At 37.8% G+C, this 22,235-nt stretch overlaps 1 protein-coding gene across 2 annotated transcripts in view; it reads right to left on the bottom strand.

The window, feature by feature from the left end:
• Positions 1-22,235, bottom strand: part of LOC150091139 (tetraspanin-6-like) — a 100,000-nt gene that overhangs the window by 14,768 nt on the left and 62,997 nt on the right. For both annotated transcript variants that reach the window (XM_090382187.1, XM_090382188.1), the window contains exons 6-7: positions 10,134-10,217; positions 524-613 (exon numbers count right to left, since the gene is read on the bottom strand). In XM_090382187.1, coding sequence (XP_090238313.1) covers positions 542-613; positions 10,134-10,217 — 156 coding nt within the window. In that variant the 3' untranslated portion in view covers positions 524-541. The remainder of the gene's footprint in view (positions 1-523; positions 614-10,133; positions 10,218-22,235) is intronic.

Below are 22,235 nucleotides of genomic sequence, written 5' to 3'. Positions count from 1 at the left end.
CATACAAAAAAAGTATGTAATTTCTGTAGTAAATGCAACAACCAATGGTTAAAAAAAAAAAAGAAAGAAAAAAGCACTCATTTACATTATGCCGACACCAAAAGTAGCAGGCAAAAACTAATTAAACATTTGTGCTGAACCTGATAGGTCCTTTTACACGTAATTTCAAACAACTGCTCAAATAAAGTGTCTATATTTAGGAGGGTACTGAAAGTTTCAGTTATTAATCTATCTTCAAAATAACTGTAAAACAGCTATTTTGAAGTAATTGTGTGATTTACTTATAATAGTCATTAAGAAATTTGGATATGCTATTAAATTTTTACCATTTTGCATTTAGACATCTTTAGTCTTGCTGATATATGTGTGAGCATTAGAGTGCAAAATAGTTTCCTTTAAAATTAAGATCTTTAAAGCCTCATGCTACCACTGATTTCTAGATATGCCTAGTGCCTCTTTTCTTTTTCAATCAAGAAGTAACTGGAATTATTTATAAATATTTATTTATCAAAAAATAACTCACCCCCTATCGTTTTAAATTCTATTTCATCTGTTCATACTTGGCTTTGTTTACGTGTTTAGCAAGGCAATATGCAAGAATTACACCCAGCAACTGCAAAAGAATAATGTAAAAATAATGCAAAACAAAGTACAAGAAATTGTGGGGGGGGGGTGAAAAACAGCAGTCATGACCTTACAGTTCATGATGAATCCAATTCAAAAATAGCACATTTCCTATTTATATAGGGTGGGGGGGGAAACCACACTTGTATCATCTAGTTCAGCATGTAGACTTTCTTAAATAATGCTACACCAGTAAAGTACTTAATTCCTAAATGTTTTTTAATTTCAACAAATAATTCTAATAGGATACAATCATGTGTCGTTGAACTCCTCAACTCAAAGTAAATTGTCAGAAAAATCCTGTTCTGATTAGAGGGCAGTTACACTTAAGTGGGAAAGTTATTGAAAAATTTTACTAGCACAATTTTCATTGTATTAATTATGTAACTGTGATTAGTTTTTAATACAGTGAGAAGATAACACTATATTATATTATGTTTTTCTATCATGACTGACTGGGCATGCTACTGTCCCTCCAATGAAAGTGAGAATTTAGGTCTTCATTTCTTTAGAAATCACTCTTGAGAGTAAATGTAGGGTAACTAATGCCATTTTTAAGCAAATAACATCACCCAGTAAGTGAATCCACAAGACACTGACTGGTTTCAGACCTATTTGAGTCCCAAGATTGGATCACAGGTAGCCTCATTTGGCTAAATAGTGTCAAGTAGTTAATCATAATAGATGTACTGAATGTAAACAAGCAACTACACAAGCATGTGGAAGAAAATCCAAATGTAGACTTAACTTACATTACATGCATCATAAAATCCCTAGGTTGCTTTAGTCCAATGCACCAATTTAATATAGAAGCAGGGTACTACTGTAATGAAATAATTTGAGAAATGCCACTACACTGCTTTGTGTTTTTGAGACTTTTTTTTAATGAAAACCACAAACATGAAAGGTATTTAGAACCTAAAGTACTTAGTACTGAGCATAGGGTTAAAGGTTGAAAAGATAAAAGAAGATACTTACTGACATTAGACTTAAATTTCTGCAGATTGTAATTTTCATGAAGTGTGCGAAGGGAGGTTTTTCCAGAAAACTGAAGTTGGATTACATGAGGAAAAAGAAAAGTTGGCTCTGAGTTTTCAACTGGACAGTAAAAAGATGCTGACTGGCTGCAGCAAGTGTCCAGACTTAGTTTGAAAAAGAGAGTGGGATGAGACTTTTCAGAAGCTGATTCAAAAGAACAGTATCCATGGAAGTATCTAAGGAAAAGGGATGCAGCAAAAACAGAATGTCTTTGAGACAGAGAGAGTGGAGATGCTTTGTAAGAGATGGATCTTTAATTAACCTAACTGCACTCTTCTGAATGGACTCTAGAAGCCTGAGAGGTTATGGGGGCACCGTCCAAGATGTGGGAATAATATTCCGCAGCAAGGCAGATCTGAGATTTGTACAGCAAATAACTGTTTAGAAGGAAACTCAATTTTTTAGATGCAGAGGAAGCAATATTTGTGATATGCTTATGCCAAGAGAGATTGGAACTAAGAGCAACCCCTAACAGAGATATGTGATCTTGTCTAGAAATCTGCACGTCATTGAAGTTAAACATAGGAATTAACTAATTTATATCTTTGCCCTATTAGAGTATTATATGGAGATCACTTATGAAATTGGTAGTCAATATTTGAGAAATTGAAGCCATTTGTGCAAGGTAAGGTTTCTCAAACTGGTGGAATGCAATATGCTGTCACAAGCAAAGCTATGGATAGGATTTCAAGTCAATGGAAGGTCATTAAAACTGAATCTTTTAGCGGATAAGTCTGAAGACAGACACCCATCTATAATAATATGCAGTGAGTGGTTAGAAAGAAAACTGGATATCCAATCACAAAAAAAAAAAAAAAAAAGTTGACAAACCATAAGATGGACACTTATTTAGAACGCTATGCCAAACACAATCAAAAGCCTTTGAAATGTCAAGAGCAACTGAATGAGTTTTACAAAACTTTTCCGCTGGATTTTTAAAATTCAGTGGAAGAGTTTGTTTCAGTGTCCATAGAGGGATAACATAATCCAGTATGTCACCAGTGGACTGGCACCGATGGAATCCACACTGGCAATTACTGATCAGATAGAAACCTTCTATGTAGTTTAGGAGTTGGCAGTTAATGGATTTCTCCATTACTTTAGAAAGAATAGAAGTGTGATGGGATGAAAATTGGATGGGACAGATTTGTCACCCTTTTTAGGAACTGACAAGATATGAGCAAATTTCCATGCAGAGGGAAACACCAGTGGAATAAGAAGTTGTAAAAGGCAACAAAGACGATAAATAAGCTCAGGAGGCACAGGTTTTGAGAACAAGTGGAGAAATACCATCAGGACCTGGCAATTTCCTGGCATCAAGACTTCTTCTGATGGAAGACAACAGAAAGCCCTGAACAAAGTGTACTAGGAATGGTAAGAGGTGATTTACCAAGATCATTGATACAAGAGTTAAGAGTCAAGAAAAGTAGGATGCTAGGAGGTCAGCCTTTTCTCTTTAGCTGAGGTTACAATAGAACCATTAGGTTTTAACAGATGAGAATATAAATGGGCAAAAGTTGCTGCCAAAATGCTCAACTACCATTTGGCCAAGAAGCAAGTTTTCTAGTCTTAGCCTGTTCAAAATCTAGTTTGGAGTCATTAATAACTGCTTTAAAATTGCTGTGAACTTTGGTGTATGCAGAGAATGAACCCAGAGATCTGGATGCAAGCCAACTGTGATATGCAACATTAACTTGAACAGCCCTTAGTGCTGGTTGGAAGACCAAGGTTTAGAAAAATAACAAGATTTTAAGGGAGTGTGAAATACAGAATTTCATCCCTAGAAGAATAATTTCACTGACATGATCTAAGCAAACATTGACACAAGGCTTAAAAGAGAAATTCAACGAAGGAAAAGATCATCCCATTTTGCATTCTTGTAATGCCAAACAACACAAGGTTGAGAATTGTCACAAGAGAAACCTACATTGGAGAAAACACCTTCACCAATTTGTGATCTGAGGTATCTAGAGGGCCACTCACCTCGACTGTGTACTTGGAAGGATTGTTCGTAAGAAAAAGAGCGAGTGTTGTCTGTCTGGTTATGATTTCTTGTAGATAAATAAAATTTCTGAGAAATTCATTGGTAATTTCAAAACCTCAGCATCCCAACCAGCTGGTAACTATGTACACCTAACCCCCTTTTTTTTTTTAATGAAAACCCCAAACACGAGAGATATTAGAACCTATAATACTTAGTACTGTGCATGGGTCGGAGGTTGAGAAGACGAAAGAAGATAATTGTTGACATTAGACTTGAACTTCTGAAGACTAATTTTCAGGAAATAAGTATGAAGGAAGGTTGTTACAGAAAATGGCAGTTGAATAAATAAATGAGGTAGATGAAAATTTGGTTCTGTGAGTTTGAAGTTGGACAGTAAATGGATATTGGCTGATAGCAGCACATGTTCAGACTATCTTCAAAAAGGGAACAGAAATTATAGAAACCACTTCGGAAGAACAGTGCCCATGGAAATATCTGTAGAAAATGCATGCAACAGAAACAGTATGACTATGAGACAGAGTGGAGAAACTCTGTTAGAGATGAGTCATTAATTAACCTAACTGCCCTCTTCTAAATGGAACTTAGAAGCCTGAGAGAAGTTTTGGGGGCACTTCCCCAGATATGGGAACGATATTCCATGATAGGGCGGATTTGTGATTTGTACGGAGTGAACAGCTGTTTAGAAGAAAAGTAACACCAAGAGCAAAAGAGAAAACCAAGTTTTTTAGATGCAGAGGAAGCAATATTTGTAATGTGCTTGTGCCAAGAGGGATTAGAAGTCAGGGTAATCCCCAAAAAAGATATATCATCTTGCCTAGAAATCGGAGTGTCACCAAAGGTAAGCATAGGAGCAGAAGAATCCCTTTTACAAGATATAAGATAAGACAAGACAAGGATTGAAATCAACTAAGTTGTCTTTGCCCCACTGAGGCCCCAGGAGAATCGGCATTTAAGGAATTCGGAGATCGGCATTTAAGGAATTGATAGCGTGCTAAGTGAGCAACTGCGTTGGCTGCTGGACCTCGAGCTCTGCTTTTGGATATCCCAGCAATTAGAGGATACATTATATTAATACTTAGAACATGGAACATTATCCTAATCTAAATGGCTCCTTTCAGAACCAAACAACAACAACAAAGAACATAGGACACCCTCTGAATATTCTTCAACTTAATATTGAGGGTATAAGCCGATCAAAAAGTGACTACCTTTTAAAAGTGCTTAACGACTACCATGTAGATGTTGTGCTGCTACAAGAAACACATTGTGAAGATCAAAACCAACTTACTCTAGATGTAAATTACCAGGATACAGCCTTGTCGCAGCTACTTTCCATAAAAGCTATGGTACCACTACGCATATCCGAAATAAAATTGACCAAATAGAAATTTTGGACATAAGCACTAATGACATTTTCACTACCAGGGTTGGGGTGATGGGCCTGGAAATAATAAATATCTATAAACCACCATCTCGACCTTGGTGTAAAGAAGCTATCCAGAATGTGCATCATCCATCAATTATTATGGGAGATTTCAACAGTAGGAGTACTCTTTGGGGCTATGCTGACACTAATGCAGATGGCCTTGGTGTGATGGCCTGGTCTGAAGTTGAGGATGTTTTCTTAATGTATGATGCAAAAGAGAGGTTCCTTTCACTCAGGCAGATGGAACAAAGATACCAACCCAGACCTCTGTTTTGTCTCAAGAGATGAGTGCAGAAGACCTTTGCAGTGTAGCAGGAAAGTTTTGAATAATTTTCCTCATAGTCAGCATAGACCAATTCTTGTAAAAATTTGCACCGAAGTTCCAATAGTAAGTTCAAAGCCTGTACCTCGCTGGAACTTTGGAAAAGCTCACTGGGAAGCCTTCACTAATGAAGTGGATCACAATATTCAATGGATCCCATCAAAAACCGACAACTATAAGCGATTTGTTGGTTTAATATGCTCCATAGCAAAGAAACATATTCCCAGAGGATATAGGAAAGAATACATTCCTGGCTGGAACAGATGTGATGAGCTATATGAAGAATACCAACTTAGCAATAGAACAGAAATTGCTGATGAACTATTGCAATGCTTAGACTCTGCTAGGAAAGAAAAATGGAACATAATGACAGCAGGTATGAATTTCCAACACTCAAGCAGAAAAGCATGGACACTTCTGAGGAAACTCGGAAGTAGTACTCCCAAATATATTAATAAGAGCTCAGAAGTATCCCCAGGAAAAGTAGCCAAGAGAATTGTCAACATTTCCAAGAGACCAACCGATACTAACAAAGTTGAAGTCAAAAAACTTAAGAAGGAATTAAGAACTAGACTATCCTTGGCTGAACCAACCTCCCAATTCTCAGGAGAATTCACAATTGCAGAGATTGACAGCTCTGAAGGAAATAAAACCAGGCAAAGCAGCTGGAGTGGACGGAATATATCCAGAGTTCCTGAAACATTGTGGTCCAAGAGCTCTGAATTGGCTAGTTAAATTTTTTAATGACATCTTGCAGAATGGTAGGTTCCCGTCTTTGTTTAAGAGAACTAAAATAGTTGCCATCCTAAAGCCTGGGAAAAGTGGATTTTGCCCTGAAGATTATCGCCCAATTGCACTTTTAAATATATGTTATAAATTAATTGAAAGAATGGTTTACAATAGAATTTAATCCACAACCTTCCAACACATACCAATTGAACAAGCCGGATTCCGACCAGGCCGAAGCTGCTGCGATCAGGTACTGGCACTTACCAGCCATATGGAGAACGGATTCCAAGATAAGAAGAAGACCATTGCAGTCTTTGTGGACTTGACATCAGCTTATGACACAGTATGGCGACAAGGAATGATTCTGAAATTTTTGAAGATTATTCCTTATAAGCCCCTCGCAATCCTACTTAACAATATGTTATGCAACAGAGTGTTTGAAGTACACTTAAATGGCAGAGTGAGCAAGCCCTATATATTAAATGATGGTTTACCACAAGGATCAGTTCTAGCCCCATTATTATTTAATATCTATACTGCAGATCTTCCAACAACTGCTTCTAGGAAATTCATGTACGCAGATGACATAGCCCTGACTGCCCAGTCTACTGACTTCAATGCAGCCGAAATTGTACTTACAAAGGATCTTCATAACCTGAATAAATATTTTCACACATGGCGACTTAAACCTAATTTAAATAAAACCGAAGTTAGCTGTTTTCATCTGGATAATCATAGGGCTAACTATATGCCACAAGTGGAATATAAAGGTCAACGACTGAAACAACCCCTTTCCCAAAATATCTGGGAATTATAATGGACTGAACACTGACGTATAAACAACACCTTTGTAATATTGCAGCAAAGATAAAAACTAGGAATAACATCTTGCATAAACTCAGTGGAACAGGCTGGGGAGCAAACGCAACAGTGCTACGAACATCAGCCCTTGCCCTAGTCTACTCAGTTGCAGAATATTGTTGCCCCGTATGGCTTAATAGTGCACACTCTGTAAAAGTTGATATCCAACTGAATGACACAATGAGGACAATATCAGGCACCATTAAATCGACACCTTTAAAATGGCTACCAGTGTTTTATCTAACATCTATCCCCCTCATATAAGAAGAGAAATAGCCTTGCTGAAAGAATGGCAGAAATGTCAAAGAAATCCTCACTTGCCCATACATCAGGATTGCAACCCCCAGAACCCGGAGAGATTGAAGTCTAGGACCCCTCATGGAAGCTAGGTGAGAAACTTATCAAGTCACATTTTAATGCTGACCAGACCTGGCGCGAAGACTGGACTACTTCAAATCCCGACCACCTGGGCTTAGTCAGTGATCCATGCAGAGCTGTTCCAGGTTTCAACTTACCAAGAAAGTAACGGACAGCCCTGAACAGAATCCGAACAAATCACGGAAGATGCAAGTTTTGGCTGCATAAGTGGGGAAAAACTGAAAACCCATTCTGCGACTGTGACAACGTGCCCCAGACCATCCAGCATGTCATCTCTGAGTGCCCAAAGAGGAGATTTGAAGGCTCCATCCAAGATCTACATAGTGTTACTGATGATGCTATTAAGTGGCTGAATAAACTGGACATTACATTTTAATTCATCAAAATGTTACTTATAATTTTTTTCTGTAAATATTGTTTTTAGGCTTATTGTAATTTATTTATTTATTTTTTGACATTGTTACAAATGTATCCTCATTTTTTGCCATACGAAATAATAATGATAGCAGATATACGAGAAGTTGAAGCTCATTGAGCAGGACATGGTTTCTTGAACTGGAAAGTGGAATGCAATGTGCTAACATTGGCAAAACTACAGATAGGATTTCCAGTCAATGGAAGAAGGTCAATAATATACAAGAGCAAAAGAGTGGGGGAAAGAACTGAACCTTGGGGACACCAGCATTAGTGGAGAAGTTAGAAGACAGACAGCTATCTACCATCACCCTCAGTGAGCAGTCAGAGAGAAAACTGGATAACCAATTACAAAAAACAGTTGGCAAACCATAAGATGGAAGCTTGTTTAGAAGGCCTTTATGCCAAACATGATCGAAAGCCTTTGAGATGTCAAGAGCAACTGCTTGGGTTCACCGAACCTTTCCATTGAATTAGTCCATAAATGGGTAACATAAGCCAGAATATATCACCAGTGGATCGACCCTGACGGAATCCATACTGGCGATCGTTGATCAGACGAAAGGTTTCTACGTAGTTTAAGAGTTGGCAGTTAATTGATTTCTCCATTACTTTAGAAAGAGTAGAAGTAATTGCAATGGGACGATAATTGGATGGGAGGGATTTGTCACCTTTTTAGGAACTGGCTGGATATGAGCAAATTTCCAAGCAGAAGGAAAAACACCTTTGGAATAAGAAAGTGAAAAAAAGGCAACTTTGCATCATCAGCAAAGTTAGATTATAAGCCTGGTATACCTTCATCAATATAATTAATAATTACAGAAAACAACAATGAGCCTTACACCTAATCTTGGGGTACTACACTCGTAACATTAGTTCATGAAGAGCAGTGTCTATTAATAACTTCTGTCTTGTCCCACTTAACCAACCCTTTACCATAGCAGTATCTGGCCTTAATGCTACACTGCTCCAATTTGTACAGCAGCCTTTTATGGGCAACAGTATCAAAAGCTTTCCTGAAATCAAGTATATGATATGAAAATTATTTTTTTGCATCCATTTTCTTTGTTACTGTGTCACAGTAACCAGTCAGAGTGGTCTGACAAGGGTGCCCCTTAATAAATCATACTGTGACTGAAGCATAATTGTCCACCTGTCTAGATGGTCCTGCATTACTTCTTTAATCAGTGACTTATTTTTCCTGGAACAGAAACAGAAGTTAAACTAACAAGTTTAATTACTCACATCACCCTTTGATTCCCCTTCGTGAATTGGAGATGCCCTCAAATTCAATCATTCATAATTAATGCTAAAGAGTTTGTTTCTCTCCTTTGCCTCTCCCTTAATATAATTGAACAGTTCTCTTCCAACCCAGATGCCTTCTGCCTCAACAGTTTCTGTTCCACTTTCTTCTCAATTATCATAAAATAATTTAACTCTGTTAGAGTTTCATAAACTTCTGGCATCTCCTTCCTCCAAAGAATTTTCACATTAGCAGAGGCATATGATGCAAGAAAGCAAGCTTACAGCAGGGGTGGCCAACTTAATTTGTGGTGCAATCTACCATCTCAAGAATTTCATTGCACATGGTTAAAAGAGTTAATCAAAACATATTGAAAATTGTTGTTTATAAATTTTAAAATTAAATACAATTCAGAATTCTTATTTTAAATTAACATATATTTAAAGTTTTAAACTATGTGAAGTTTGTGCCCTCATGTCATCTGCCAAGCTTTCAAAATCAGGGATATACTATGATAAGGCCGACAGTAAATAATCTTCTGTAAGCAAGTCGGTAAGATTAGAGCGATTCTTTGTCTGTGCTTCAAATATGAAAAGGCCGGTTCACACAGATATGTGGAACCAAAACAGGAATTTAAAAGTTCACTCCATTTTTTTTTACATTTGCATACTTCTCTCAGCAAACATATTTCCAAAAGTCTTTTTCTGATGATCTGGCTTTTAGGAAGATATTGTTTTGCAATGTAATAATTTCATTTTCAAGTAAAATTTTCTCCATGTGAAAAATCTCAGCGATTTTTTTTCTGCACCATGTTTTGTATCTAAGTTGACATTAAATGGATAAAGATGTATTGAACAAAGTCTTCAATTGTTATAAAATCACCGAATCTGGTTTCAAATTCATTCATAACTTTCTCAATTTCAGAAACATATTTCTCATTATTAAATTCGAAAACAGAATTTCACATCTGATGAGTATTTGTTTGGCATGCCCAGAGTCCTGAGCTGGATATCATCTCTCTCTCTCTCTCTCTCTCTCTCTCTCTCTCATGACAGGAAATAATTATAATTCTGATTAATTCTTAGTCTCTTACCTGAAAACAAGCAACACCAACTGCACCACCACCAATTGCTCCCAAGTTGCTATTAACAAAGCTCACAACCTCTTTATAGCAGCCCTGAAACAATATATCAGTCAATATACTCATATAGCCTTCAAAATCAGTCATCTGACTTCATTAAGTATTAAAAAATAAAGTTATATATAATCCAATTAATTCAAAATTAAATAGAGTAATCAAAATATATTAAAATAAGAAAAAACAAAATATATATATATAGAATCCAAATATTACAGAGTTAAATTGTAAAAATATATAAAATTATTAAGTGTTACATATAGAACTAACCGATTAATGCCATCAAACGATAGAACATTACATCGGACATTAGGTATGTCCAAATTAGATAAGTTATAGTGTAACGTAAGTACCTCCATAGTTTGAAAATCGATGTAACCACTGGCCAACCGTACCTCCAGTATACATGAAAAATATAAAATATTAGGTTAATTAACATAATAAGCCTTACATGGGAACCCATTTTGCAAAAGACTTTGTCGAGGGCTAAACCCCTACAAAATGACCAACCCATGTTTAGACTGAGCCATCGGTTTCTGTTATCATCTGCCTGTATGCCAAATCCAAATATCCATAATAATGGATAATTCATCTAATTTAAAATTAGGTTATAGTAAAGTCTATAAATCAGTATAAATCTGGATGATCCAGCCTGTATTCTTACAAATTATGGTTTGACATACCCTTTTTGGACGGCTAGATTTACACTGATTTATAGACTTTACTATAACTTAATTTTAAATTAGATGAATTATCCATTATTATGGATATTTGGATTTGGCATACAGGCAGATGATAACAGAAACCGATGGCTCAGTCTAACATGGGTTGGTCATTTTGTAGGGGTTTAGCCCTCGACAAAGTCTCTTGCAAAATGAGTTCCCATGTAAGGCTTATTATGTTAATTAACCTAATATTTTATATTTTTCATGTATACTGGAGGTACGGTTGGCCAGTGGTTACATCGAATTTAATCAAATTAAATAGAGAGATAACTTATCTAATTTGGATATATATATATATATATATTAAAATAAATAAGAAAAAAATAGTAGAAAAGCCAACATCAGTGGCAGCAGAAAATCATAATCCACTATATGTTACTTATAATAAGCTAAAATAGGATATTTGCCAGCAGCATGGCAAACTAGCAGAGTGAAAAAGAACTCTACCAAATAAAATAACAAAAATAACAATAACAGAAAAATATATAGGGGGCAGATAAAGAAGAGGGTAGTGTTGAAGCAATGTTCCTAAAATAATTTAGAAAATTAAGCCAATTAAAAGAAATTTAGCAGTGTCCCCTCTAAAGCACCCGTTTCAAATTATGTGAAATCTAAGGTGGAAACATAAACTAACAACATTACGCGACCAAATAAAATGAAATGAAATAAAATAGACTGACCATTATGCCCATCTCGACAGAGGACCACGAGGCCAATAATAGTCAGGGAATCACTGCATTTCGAACGCTAAACAAATCCATGCAACGACGGAATGATACTAAGATCAGACTGCCGCTGCAACAGATTTGCACAGCAAAATCTGTTGCATCTGAAACCTTATGCAGCAAAAAATAATAAAACAAAACCTAGCACTCACATGGCCAAACCACACCACTGACAAAACAATAGTTGAACTGAAAATATATAGAAACAAATTAGGCTATAGATGGTGGTACGAATGCAGAATTAGCACATCGTCACGCTACCCCCATGTAAATATAATCCAATTAATCAAATTAAATAGAGAGATAAAAGGTAATCAAAATACAGTGAAACTTCTAACGGACACCTCTCTTTAACGGACATCTCTCTACAACGGACATTTTCAAATTCCCCAACTCACCTCCATTGGTTTTAACGTGTTTTCAGCTTCTGTCTAGCGGACATTCTCTGTAACGGACACGGACAGGCAATCTGGACTGTTTCGTTTAGATTAGCACTTAATTTGATCTCCCCATAACGGACAGCAGGCGAGCTCACGGCTCTTTTTCTATGAACTTTTCTTCCACGTATTGCCTCAATCGCATGTTTATTTTCTATTTCCGATTCTCTGAATTTTATCAAGGTTTACGTCGCGGTTCTAAACCCTTTTTCAAGAATTTTAAGGCACGTGTAAAACTTCTGATGAATTCGATGTGTGTGGAGGGGGGGGAGAATATGGTCGGCCTTTCGTCTTTTCAGTTTCAGTTTTGTTCAGTGTCGTGTGAAGTGCACAATGTCTTCTCGTAAACATTTAACTTTAAAAGATAAAGTCGAACTCATTAATGCGTATGATCGGCAAAAAAAAAATAGTGTTCGCAATCTCGCTGCAAAATCAGGAAGACGCAGGTAAGCAACATCCAAAAGAAAAAAAAATTAACTGCTCAAACAATTTTGGCAACACGGAAATGATCAGATTCAAAAATCATTCCCGAAAACTGTTGGACTTCAAATTGACAATGTTACGTATGAGTGGTTTTGCCGGCTCACGTGCTAATAAAATTCCCATTAATGGGCCTATTATTAGGGAAAAGGCTTTGGAGGTTGCGAAATCTATGGGAGTAAATGAGTTCAAAGCTTCTGTGGGATGGCTAGACAAGTTCAAAACTCGGCATAAAATTTCTTGGAAAACCATAAGTGGTGAAGGTGGATCTGTTGATACTGGGGTTGTAACAGAGTGGACCGTCAAATTGGAAGATATATGTCGTGATTTTGAAGCTAAGGATATTTACAACTGTGACAAAACAGGGTTGTTTTTTAAAGCTCTTCCTGAAAAAACAATGAGTCTAAAAAACGAAAAGTGTCAGGGCGAAAAAATTTCTAAGGAACGCTTGACTATACTATTGTGTACAAATATGCTGGGAGACTTTGAACAACCTCTTGTTATAGGAAAACCACAAAATCCTCGTGGTTTCAAGGGCATAAAGTTGAATCTTTTGAATGTTGACTGGAAGTCTAATAAAAAAGCGTGGATGACACGAGATATCATGAGCAAATGGATAAGTCACTTTAACCAAAACATGATTCGTCAAAACAGAAAAATTATTCTTTTCATGGATAATGCTGCATCTCAACCGCACATTGAATTGTCCAACATTCAAATCTTTTTTCTGCCACCAAACACATCTGCAGAGTGTCAGCCCTTGGATCAAGGGATAATAAAAAATTTTAAACTTCACTACAGAAAACGTGTTTTAAGACATCTGATTGCAAACATGAACGATGTAACATGTGCGAGTGACTTTGCAAATAAACTCAGCATCCTAGATGCTGATTCAATGGATTTCCTCTTCAGTAAATGCAATTAGAAAACAAACTGTCGTGAACTGTTTTGTAAAGTCTGGCTTCTAAAACGCAAAAATTGAAGTTATGAACAGCAATGTGGAGCACCAAGAAGAACAAGAACTTCAACATCTATTGATAATGTACGATACTTCAGCTACAAAGTGACCCTGGCTACAAAGGTATAGACTCGAACCTCACTACAGAAGATGCTGCTATAGATATCAACGACATTATCATCGATATTTTTCAAGAAGTTCCACATGAGGATGAAGAAATGGAAAGGGGTCATTCTGTTGAAGAACATATTAATGACGAACCACCGATGAAAATAGAAGAAGCGCTCATACAAATCAATCGTTTAAAAATGTTTTTCGCCACTGAAGAAGATACTGAAGGACTTTCGATGGGTTCTTCACTCCAAACAAATGTTGAAAACAAAATTATCAGCCGGAAGAAGGTGCAGAAGAAAATAAGTGATTACTGTATGTATTTTTCTTAAGATTCGGCCCTGGAAAGATTGTGCAAGGCTCAAGAGGTAGAATTTTTTTCAGCCTGGACTGTACTTGTTAACAGGAAAGATTGCTTCTACAGGGATGGGATACACTTAAATAGAAAGGGTGCAAGAATATTTGCTGATGCTATCGAGGCAGTGTTAGGTGGGTCAGAAAACTGCTAGCTTGGGGGGAGACAAAGACCAATAGATTGACAGTAGCCACTGGCAGAGGTGAAAGAGATTCTTGCACTGCTTCTATTAGAATGAGCAGAAGCCTGAAAAACAAGATGCATGGTATTTCAGAGACTGCTGGGAGCCATTGCGGTACAAGTAAACACATGGGTTGTGTTAGGGTAGCTAAGAATAGAAACAGGTGCAGGTATACTTGCATGTACACCAATGCTAGGAGTTTAGTAAATAAATTTGATGAATTAGAGGTATTGCTCAAAACATCAAAGGCAGATATTGTTGGGATATCAGAGACGTGGCGTCACACAGATATAAGGGATGCAGAACTGCAATTTGGGGAGTACAACGTCTACAGAAAGGATAAACAGGATAGGAAGGGGGGAGGAGTTATGCTATTAGTTAAGAAACACATAAAAACCAAGGAAGTGAAGCCAGTCGACATCGCCGGACAGTGCAATGTTGAGTCAGTTTGGTGTGACATAAGCATTGGGAGATCAAAATTGAGAGTAGGAGTGTGCTATAGGCCTAATGACTCTGATGAGTATAATAAGGAACTGTACAGGGAAATAGAGTGGGCCAGTAAATCAGAGAGTCTTATAATGGGAGATTTTAATTTCCCAGATATTGACTGGAATTTGGGGGCTGGTTACTCACACACTAGCAGGGCTTTTGTGGATTTATTGGATGATTGTTTTCTACATCAGCATGTTCGGGAGGCAACTAGAGGGAGTAATACTCTTGATTTGATTATCAGCAGTGATTCTTCATGCATTACGAATCTGCAGATAAATGAACCACTAGGTGGCAGTGATCACAGTGTGCTGAAGTGGGATTTACTCAAAGAGGTAACTACCATTAGGGGTAAAGGGAGGGGTTATTGCTTCCGTAAAGGCGACTACGATGGACTGAGACAGTATTTAAATTCTATACAGTGGGACCAACTGATGATGTTACCAACAGCAAATTCAAAATGGGAAGCATTCAAAGAACTTATCTTGGAAGCTACTAGGCTTTACATACCAACTAAGAAATATTGTTCAAGGTTTAGGCCAAAATTGATGTCAGATGAACTAATGAGACATATGGCAGAGAAGAAAAATGCATGGGATACTTACAAATTAACACATGACACAGAAGCCTATGATAGATACAAGTTGATATGCAACCAAGTTCCAAAGGAGGTTAGGCAGGCGAAGGCAGATTACGAGAAATCCTTGGCAAGGGATGCAAAGAAAAACAGCAAAGAGTTCTTTACTTATGTAAACTCTAGAATGAAGGGGATGAATCAGATTGGTCCACTTGATATTAATGGGTCAACTGTTGATGATCCTGCTCAGGTAGCTAACAAACTAAATGAATATTTTGCATCGACATTCACACACGAGGAGTTATTCAACCAGGGGAATGCCAGAGGTGTATTCAACTCTAGCAGTAAGCTACAGAATCTTGAAATAACTGGGAGTAAAGTGGAGGAGAAACTGTTGAAGATAAACACAAGAAAGGCACCCGGGGTGGATGGGATCTATCCAGTTATATTAAAGGAAGTAAGCAAACCCTTAGCCATAATTATGAGAGCTTCCTTGGACTCAGGGGAGATACCCACAGACTGGAGATGTGCAAATGTGACCCCAATTCACAAAGGAGGATCAAAGGCTGACACAAGTAATTATAGACCTGTGAGTTTAACTTCTGTTCCAGGAAAATTAATGGAGGCACTGGTTAAAGAAGCACTGCAGGATCATCTAAACAAGACTTCAGTTATACCTCGGCCACAGCATGGTTTTGTTAAGGGGAAGTCTTGCCTGACCAACTTGATTGGGTACTATGATGCAGTCACAAAAGAACTGGATGCAGGGAATAACTTTGATATTATATACTTGGATCTTAGAAAGGCTTTTGATACTGTTGCACATGGAAGACTGCTACACAAATTGGAGCAGTGTGACATTGGAGGCAAATTGCTGCTATGGAAAAAGGGGTGGTTGAGGGGGAGAAGACAGAGTGGTAATCAATGGACACTGCTCATCGTGGACTAATGTTATTAGTGGAGTCCCTCAGGGCTCAGTGTTGGGTCCATTATTGTTTTCTGTATTTATAAATGATATTGATGATGGTATATCAAGCTTAATGTCCAAGTTTGCAGATGATACAAAGGTTGGCAGGGTTGTCAAGGACACTACTGACACTATGCTGCTGCAACAGGATCTGGAAAGGTTGAGCAGATGGGCTGAGAGGTGGCAAATGAAGTTTAACATTGACAAATGTAAAGTTCTACACATGGGAAACAGCAACCCCAGAGCAACGTATCAACTCTGTGGTACTACACTGACAGTGGTAGAGAATGAAAGGGACTTGGGGGTGGTTGTGCAGGCAGATATGAAGTTCTCTGAGCAGTGCAGATGGGCTGCAAGAGTAGCTCATGGAGTATTGTCAATGATATACAGGAATTTTTCCAGCAGGGATAAGGAGGTGATTATTCCATTGTATAAGGCAATGGTCAGGCCACACCTAGAGTACTGTATACAGGTCTGGAGGCCTCATTTCAAGAAGGATGTAGAGCTGCTGGAACGAGTACAGAGAAGGGCAACAAGATTAGTGAATGGAAAAAAAGGGGTGCTCTTACGAAGAAAGGCTTAAGTTTTGCAAATTACACTGTCTGGAGACTAGGCACCAGCGAGGTGATCTGATAGAGGTGTATAAAGCCTTGAATGGTTTAAGCATGCTCAATGCTGATGGGATTCTTCCTCTAGCTCAGAAAAATCACCTGAGAGGGCATAAATTCAAATTGAGGAAAGACAGATGTAGGATAGATGTGCGGAAATTTGCCTTTAGCCAGCGGGTGGTTGGTTGGTGGAACAGACTTCCATCCCTTGTGGTGGAGGTTGATAGCCTAAATAAGTTTAAGGCTCAGCTGGACAGGTATTTTGAACGAACAGAGGGGTGAAGTGGATTTTTTTTTTTTTTTTTTGGCTGATGCTGCATAAGCTTGCTTTCTTGCATCAAATGCCTCTACTAATGCTAATGACGTCAGTGACAACAAACAGACAAGAGTTGGATCAACGTGCTGATCAAAGAGGACTGCTGCATCACAACAAGTGAACTGCACAATGTAGCAGGTATAGGGAAACCTGTTGTGATCATCATAAAGGAACTAGGCTACAACAATATTTGTGCCAGATGGGACCTGAAAATGCTAATACATGAACACAAAGAAGCCCGGAAAGTCATCTGTACAGAACTTCTCCAGCACTATGAAAGTGAAGGACAGGTTTTTCTTTTATACACAGTAACAAGTGATGAAACTTGGGTCCACCATTATGACTCTGAAAAGAAGATACAGTCAATGGAGTGGCACCATCAAAATTCACCATGCAAGAAGTTCAAAAGACAGCCTTCTGTTGGTAAAGTCACTGTGACAGTGACAATGTTTTGGGACAAAGATGGCATCATGCTTGTGAACTTCTTGGAGCATGGCACCACAATCAACTCAGATTGATATGTGGAAACTGGAAAAAGTTGAAAGCCTGCATCTGTAAAGTTCAACCAAACAAAAACTTCTCCGTGACAGTGCATGACCCCCACACCAGTCTGCACACGATAGAGACCACTGCAAACTGGGGTGCACTGTTCTTCCTCAACCCTTTGATAGCCTGGATCTTGCACCTTCTGACTATCAACCTCATTGGCCCGGTGAAGGATGCACTCCACGTAACTCATTTTGCAGCTGACAACCAGCTCAATCACAGTGTTTGCGAAGCCCTCCGGAGCAAGAGTAAGGACTTTACATGATTGGAATAGTGTCTGACTCAGATATGGCAGAAGTGCATAGAAAATGATGGCTAGTTAGTGGAAAAAAATAGTGTGTTTATTAATGATTGAGGATTAATTGATGTAAAATACATAGTTGAAAGAATTAATTTCTGAGGAAAAAAATAAGAGGCATTACTTTCGTACCGCTCCTCGTATAACGTCTGAAACGTGTGTCAACGAGTGGACTTAATACAGTGAAACCTCCTTTAACAGACACCTCTTGATGTGGACACTCAGGCTTGGGTCCTGGCCATATTTGAAATGAAATGTTAAGCAACCTCTCCAGAGCAGAATCTCTAATGCGGACACACTAGAGTTCGATAGCAGTCCTTTTTGATTTTAACCTACCTCAGCAGATGTTTAGATTTTTTTCATGGGTAACATTTGAGACAAATACGTTCATTGCTGGTGGCACACACATGCACATTTTCATAGCTCTTCATTTAGCCACAAAGGTAAATAAAAATCAAGGTCATTACAGTAACAATGACACTAATTAGACTTCTGATAGCCACATGTGACTTAAAGAATAGAATAGATATATATATATACATATATATTTAAGATATTTAATTAACTATTCATTTATGTATTTTACATACTTGGGATATATATATATATATTCTAATTCCTTTAGAAATGCATGCTACACTAATAAAACTCAGCCAAACTTAATTAGACACTGGTTGAAAATGCTCTGTAGTCTATCACCACTAAACATATGTCTATATATTCAAATCACAAAAAAAAAAAAAAAAAAAAAAAAAAACTCATATCTGAAGGTACCATCTATCTTTTCTGTTAGGCTCAGTTTTGTTTCCTCAGAGTGTGTGATTGTTACATCACTGTAGTAAATTTTAAGTGGGCATATTCTGTACAAATCATGAACTTTTGTGCAGAGTTCCAGTCTAAGGTAAGAATTTGCAGTTACATACTTTTACTGTATGTCTCAAGAACAGTTAACTTTGAAAGAAAACTTAGAAGTGATAGAATATTCTAGAAAAGAAAAGAAAAGTGTGGAGTGCTGAAGTTAGGTGATCATTTCAAAATTCAAAAGAATTCAGCAGCAGCAATTAAAAATCAAGAAACTTTATTAAATTAGTGGTGGGAAAATGAGAATGGAAAGCAGTACCATATATTTTCTGATGGGTAAATTGGTATTTGAGTGGTTTAGTCGGGTACACAGTCAAAACATCCTCATCTTTCAGGCTATGATTCAAACCAAAGCTGTAGAAATTGGCACCACTTTAATGCATCTAATAAGTTTCATAGAAGTAACAATATTTCATTCAGGGCAATTTGTGGGGAATCTACCGATGTTAATTTGGAAACCAGTGCTAAGCGAAAAATAAGGCTGCCATCAATACTTGTTGCATACCCACCATAAAACTGAGTTTACTTATGTAAACTCTAGAAGGAAGGTGATAAATCAAATTCACCCACTTGGTATCGATACCAAGTACTTATGATACTGCTCAGATAGCTAACAAACTGAATGAGTATTTGGCATCTACATTCACACATGAGGAATTCTGCAGGAAAATGGAGGATAGAAGCTTATTTACACTACAAGGGGCTAAACAATTGTGTAACAACTGATCTCAGTTGCGTCTTTGTGTAACAACTGATCTCAGTTGTGCCTTTGGTCTCAGTTGTGTAACAACTGAGACCAAAGGGGAGGAGAAATTGTTGAAATTAAACATAAGAGAGGCACCTGGGATGGATGGGATCTCTACAGTTGTATTAACGGAAGCAGGAAATGAAATAAGCAAACCTTTAGCCATAATTATGAGAGCATCTTTGGACACGAGGGAGGTCCGCACCGATTCAAGATGTGCAAACATATCTCTAATTCACAAAGGGAATCAAACGGTGGCACAAATAATTACAGACCCATTGGTTTAACTTCTGTTCTGGGAAAAATAATGGAGTCACTGGTTAAAGCATTGCAGGATTGTCTAGACAAGGCTGAAGTAATAATTCAGTCAAGAGGGGTTTGTTAAAGTGAAGTCGTGTCTGACCAATTTAATTGGATACTATGATGTGGTCACAAAGGAAATGGATGCAAAAAAATAAATTTGATATCATATACTCAGATTTAAGGAAAGCTTTTGATACTGTTACACATGGAAAACTACTGTGCAAATTGGAGCAGTATGGCATTAAGTGCAAGTTGCTACAATAGATAAAAGGATGGTTGAGTGGGAGAAGACAGAGTGCTAATCAATGGACACTGCTAACTGAAGGTGGCAATTGAAGGCAACATTGATAAATGCAAAGTACTGCATATGAGTAACCCCAGAAAAAAAATGTACCAACTGTGTGGTACTACACTCAGGGTAGTGGAGAATGAAAGACCTGGAGAAAATTGTGCAGTCAGATACAAAGTGTTCTGAGCAGTGCAAACAGGCTGCCAGAGCAGGTCATGGTGTTATGTTAATGATATACAGGAATTTTGCTAGCAGGAATAAGGAGGTGATTATCTCTTCAAGACCACACCTTGAATCGTACAGGTCTGGAGGCCTCATTTGAAGATGGTTGCTAGAGAGAGTATAGAGATGTTTAACAAGATTGTTGAGGGGAACAAATGGGCACATTTACCAAGAAAGGGCTTAAGTAGTGCAAATTACAGCATCTGAAAGCTAGGTACCCACAAGGCAATCCGATTGAGGTGTATAAGGCCTTGATGGGATTCTTCCACTTGCTCAGATTGCGAACCTGATGGGGCATAAACTCAAATTGAGGAGAGGCAGTTGTAGAATAGATATGCAGAAGTTTGATTTTAGCCAGCAGGTAGTTGATTGCTGGAGCAGAATGCCATCTGTAGTTGATAGCTGAAATAATACTTTCAAGAAAGAACTGGATAAACATTTTGACCATATGGAATTTTTTTTTTTTGCTGATGCTGTTTAAACTTGTATCATATACCTCTACAGAAAAATGCATGGGATACACATAATTGTGCAAGGCTCAAGAGATAGAATTTTTTTCAGCCCGGTCTGTACTTGTAACAGGAGAGACTGCTTCTACGGGGATGGGATACACTTAAATAGAAAGGGTGCAAGAATATTTGCTGATGGGAGTGTCGGAAAACTGCTAGTTTTGGGGGGGGGGGGGGAATTCACAGACAAAGATTAACGGTAGCTACAGGCAGAAGTGAAAGTGATTCTTGCACTGCATCCCTTGTAATGAGCAGCAGCCTAGAGAGCAAGTTTCTGGGGATTTCAAGAGCTGCTGGGAGTCATAAATTAACAAGTAAATATGTGAGCTGTGTTAGGGTAACTAAGAGTAAGAACAAGTGCATATATACCAATGTTAGAAGTATAGTAAATAAAATTGATGAATTTGAAGTGCTGATCAAGACATCAAAGACAGATATTGTTGGGAAATCAGAGACATGGTGTCACACAGAGATAAGCAGTGCAGAATTGGAATTTGGGAGTACAATGTGTACAGAAAGGACAGACCAGGTAGGAAGGGAGGAGGGGTAGTGCTGTTAGTTAAGAAACAAAATCTAAGGAAGCACATCCAGCTGACACAGTTGGACAGTGCAATGTTCAGTTCATTTGGTGTGACAAACACTGGGGAAGGGAAAATGAGAGTAGGAGTATGTTATAGGCCTAATGGCACTGATGAGTACAATGGACAGTTGTGCAGAGAAATAGAATGGGCCAGTGAATCGGACTGTCTTGTAATGGGAGATTTTAACTTTCCAGATATTAACTGGAACTTGTAGTTGGCCACTTACACGCTAGCAAGATTTTGTGGATTTATTTTCTACAGAAACATATTCAATGGGCAATCAGAGGGAGTAATACCCCTGCTCTGATTATCAAGAGTGATGATGCATGCATTAGGAATTTGCAGATAAAGGAACCACTAGGTGACAATGATCACAGTGTACTGATGTGGGATTTACTTAAAGATGTAACTACAATCTACGGTAAAGGGAAAGGTTTTTGTTTTCGTAACGGTGACTACAGAGGTCTCAGACAGTTTAAAAATTCTATAGAGTAGGATCAACTGATGTTACAACTGCAAATTCTAAATGGGAAGCCTTCTGGGACTTAATCTTGGAGGCTACTAGGATTTTAATACAAACAAAGAAATACTGTTCAAGTTTTAGGCCTAAATGGATGTCGGATGAATTAATGAGGCTTGTTGTAGAGAAGAAAACTGCATGGTATGCATATAAATTATCAGGCGACAAAGAAGCCTATAACAGATATAAGCTAATCTGTAATCAAGTCACAAAGGAGGTTGGGCAGGCAAAGGCTGATTACAAGAAATCTTTGG

The sequence above is a fragment of the Mastigoproctus giganteus genome, chromosome 1, assembly GCF_048544385.1.
Source record: "Mastigoproctus giganteus isolate SK-2022 chromosome 1, ASM4854438v1, whole genome shotgun sequence".
In the NCBI taxonomy this organism is placed as follows: Eukaryota; Metazoa; Arthropoda; class Arachnida; order Uropygi; family Thelyphonidae; genus Mastigoproctus; species Mastigoproctus giganteus.
The sequence above is the reverse complement of the archived record's forward strand: the minus strand, read 5'-3'. Positions and strand labels throughout refer to the sequence as shown.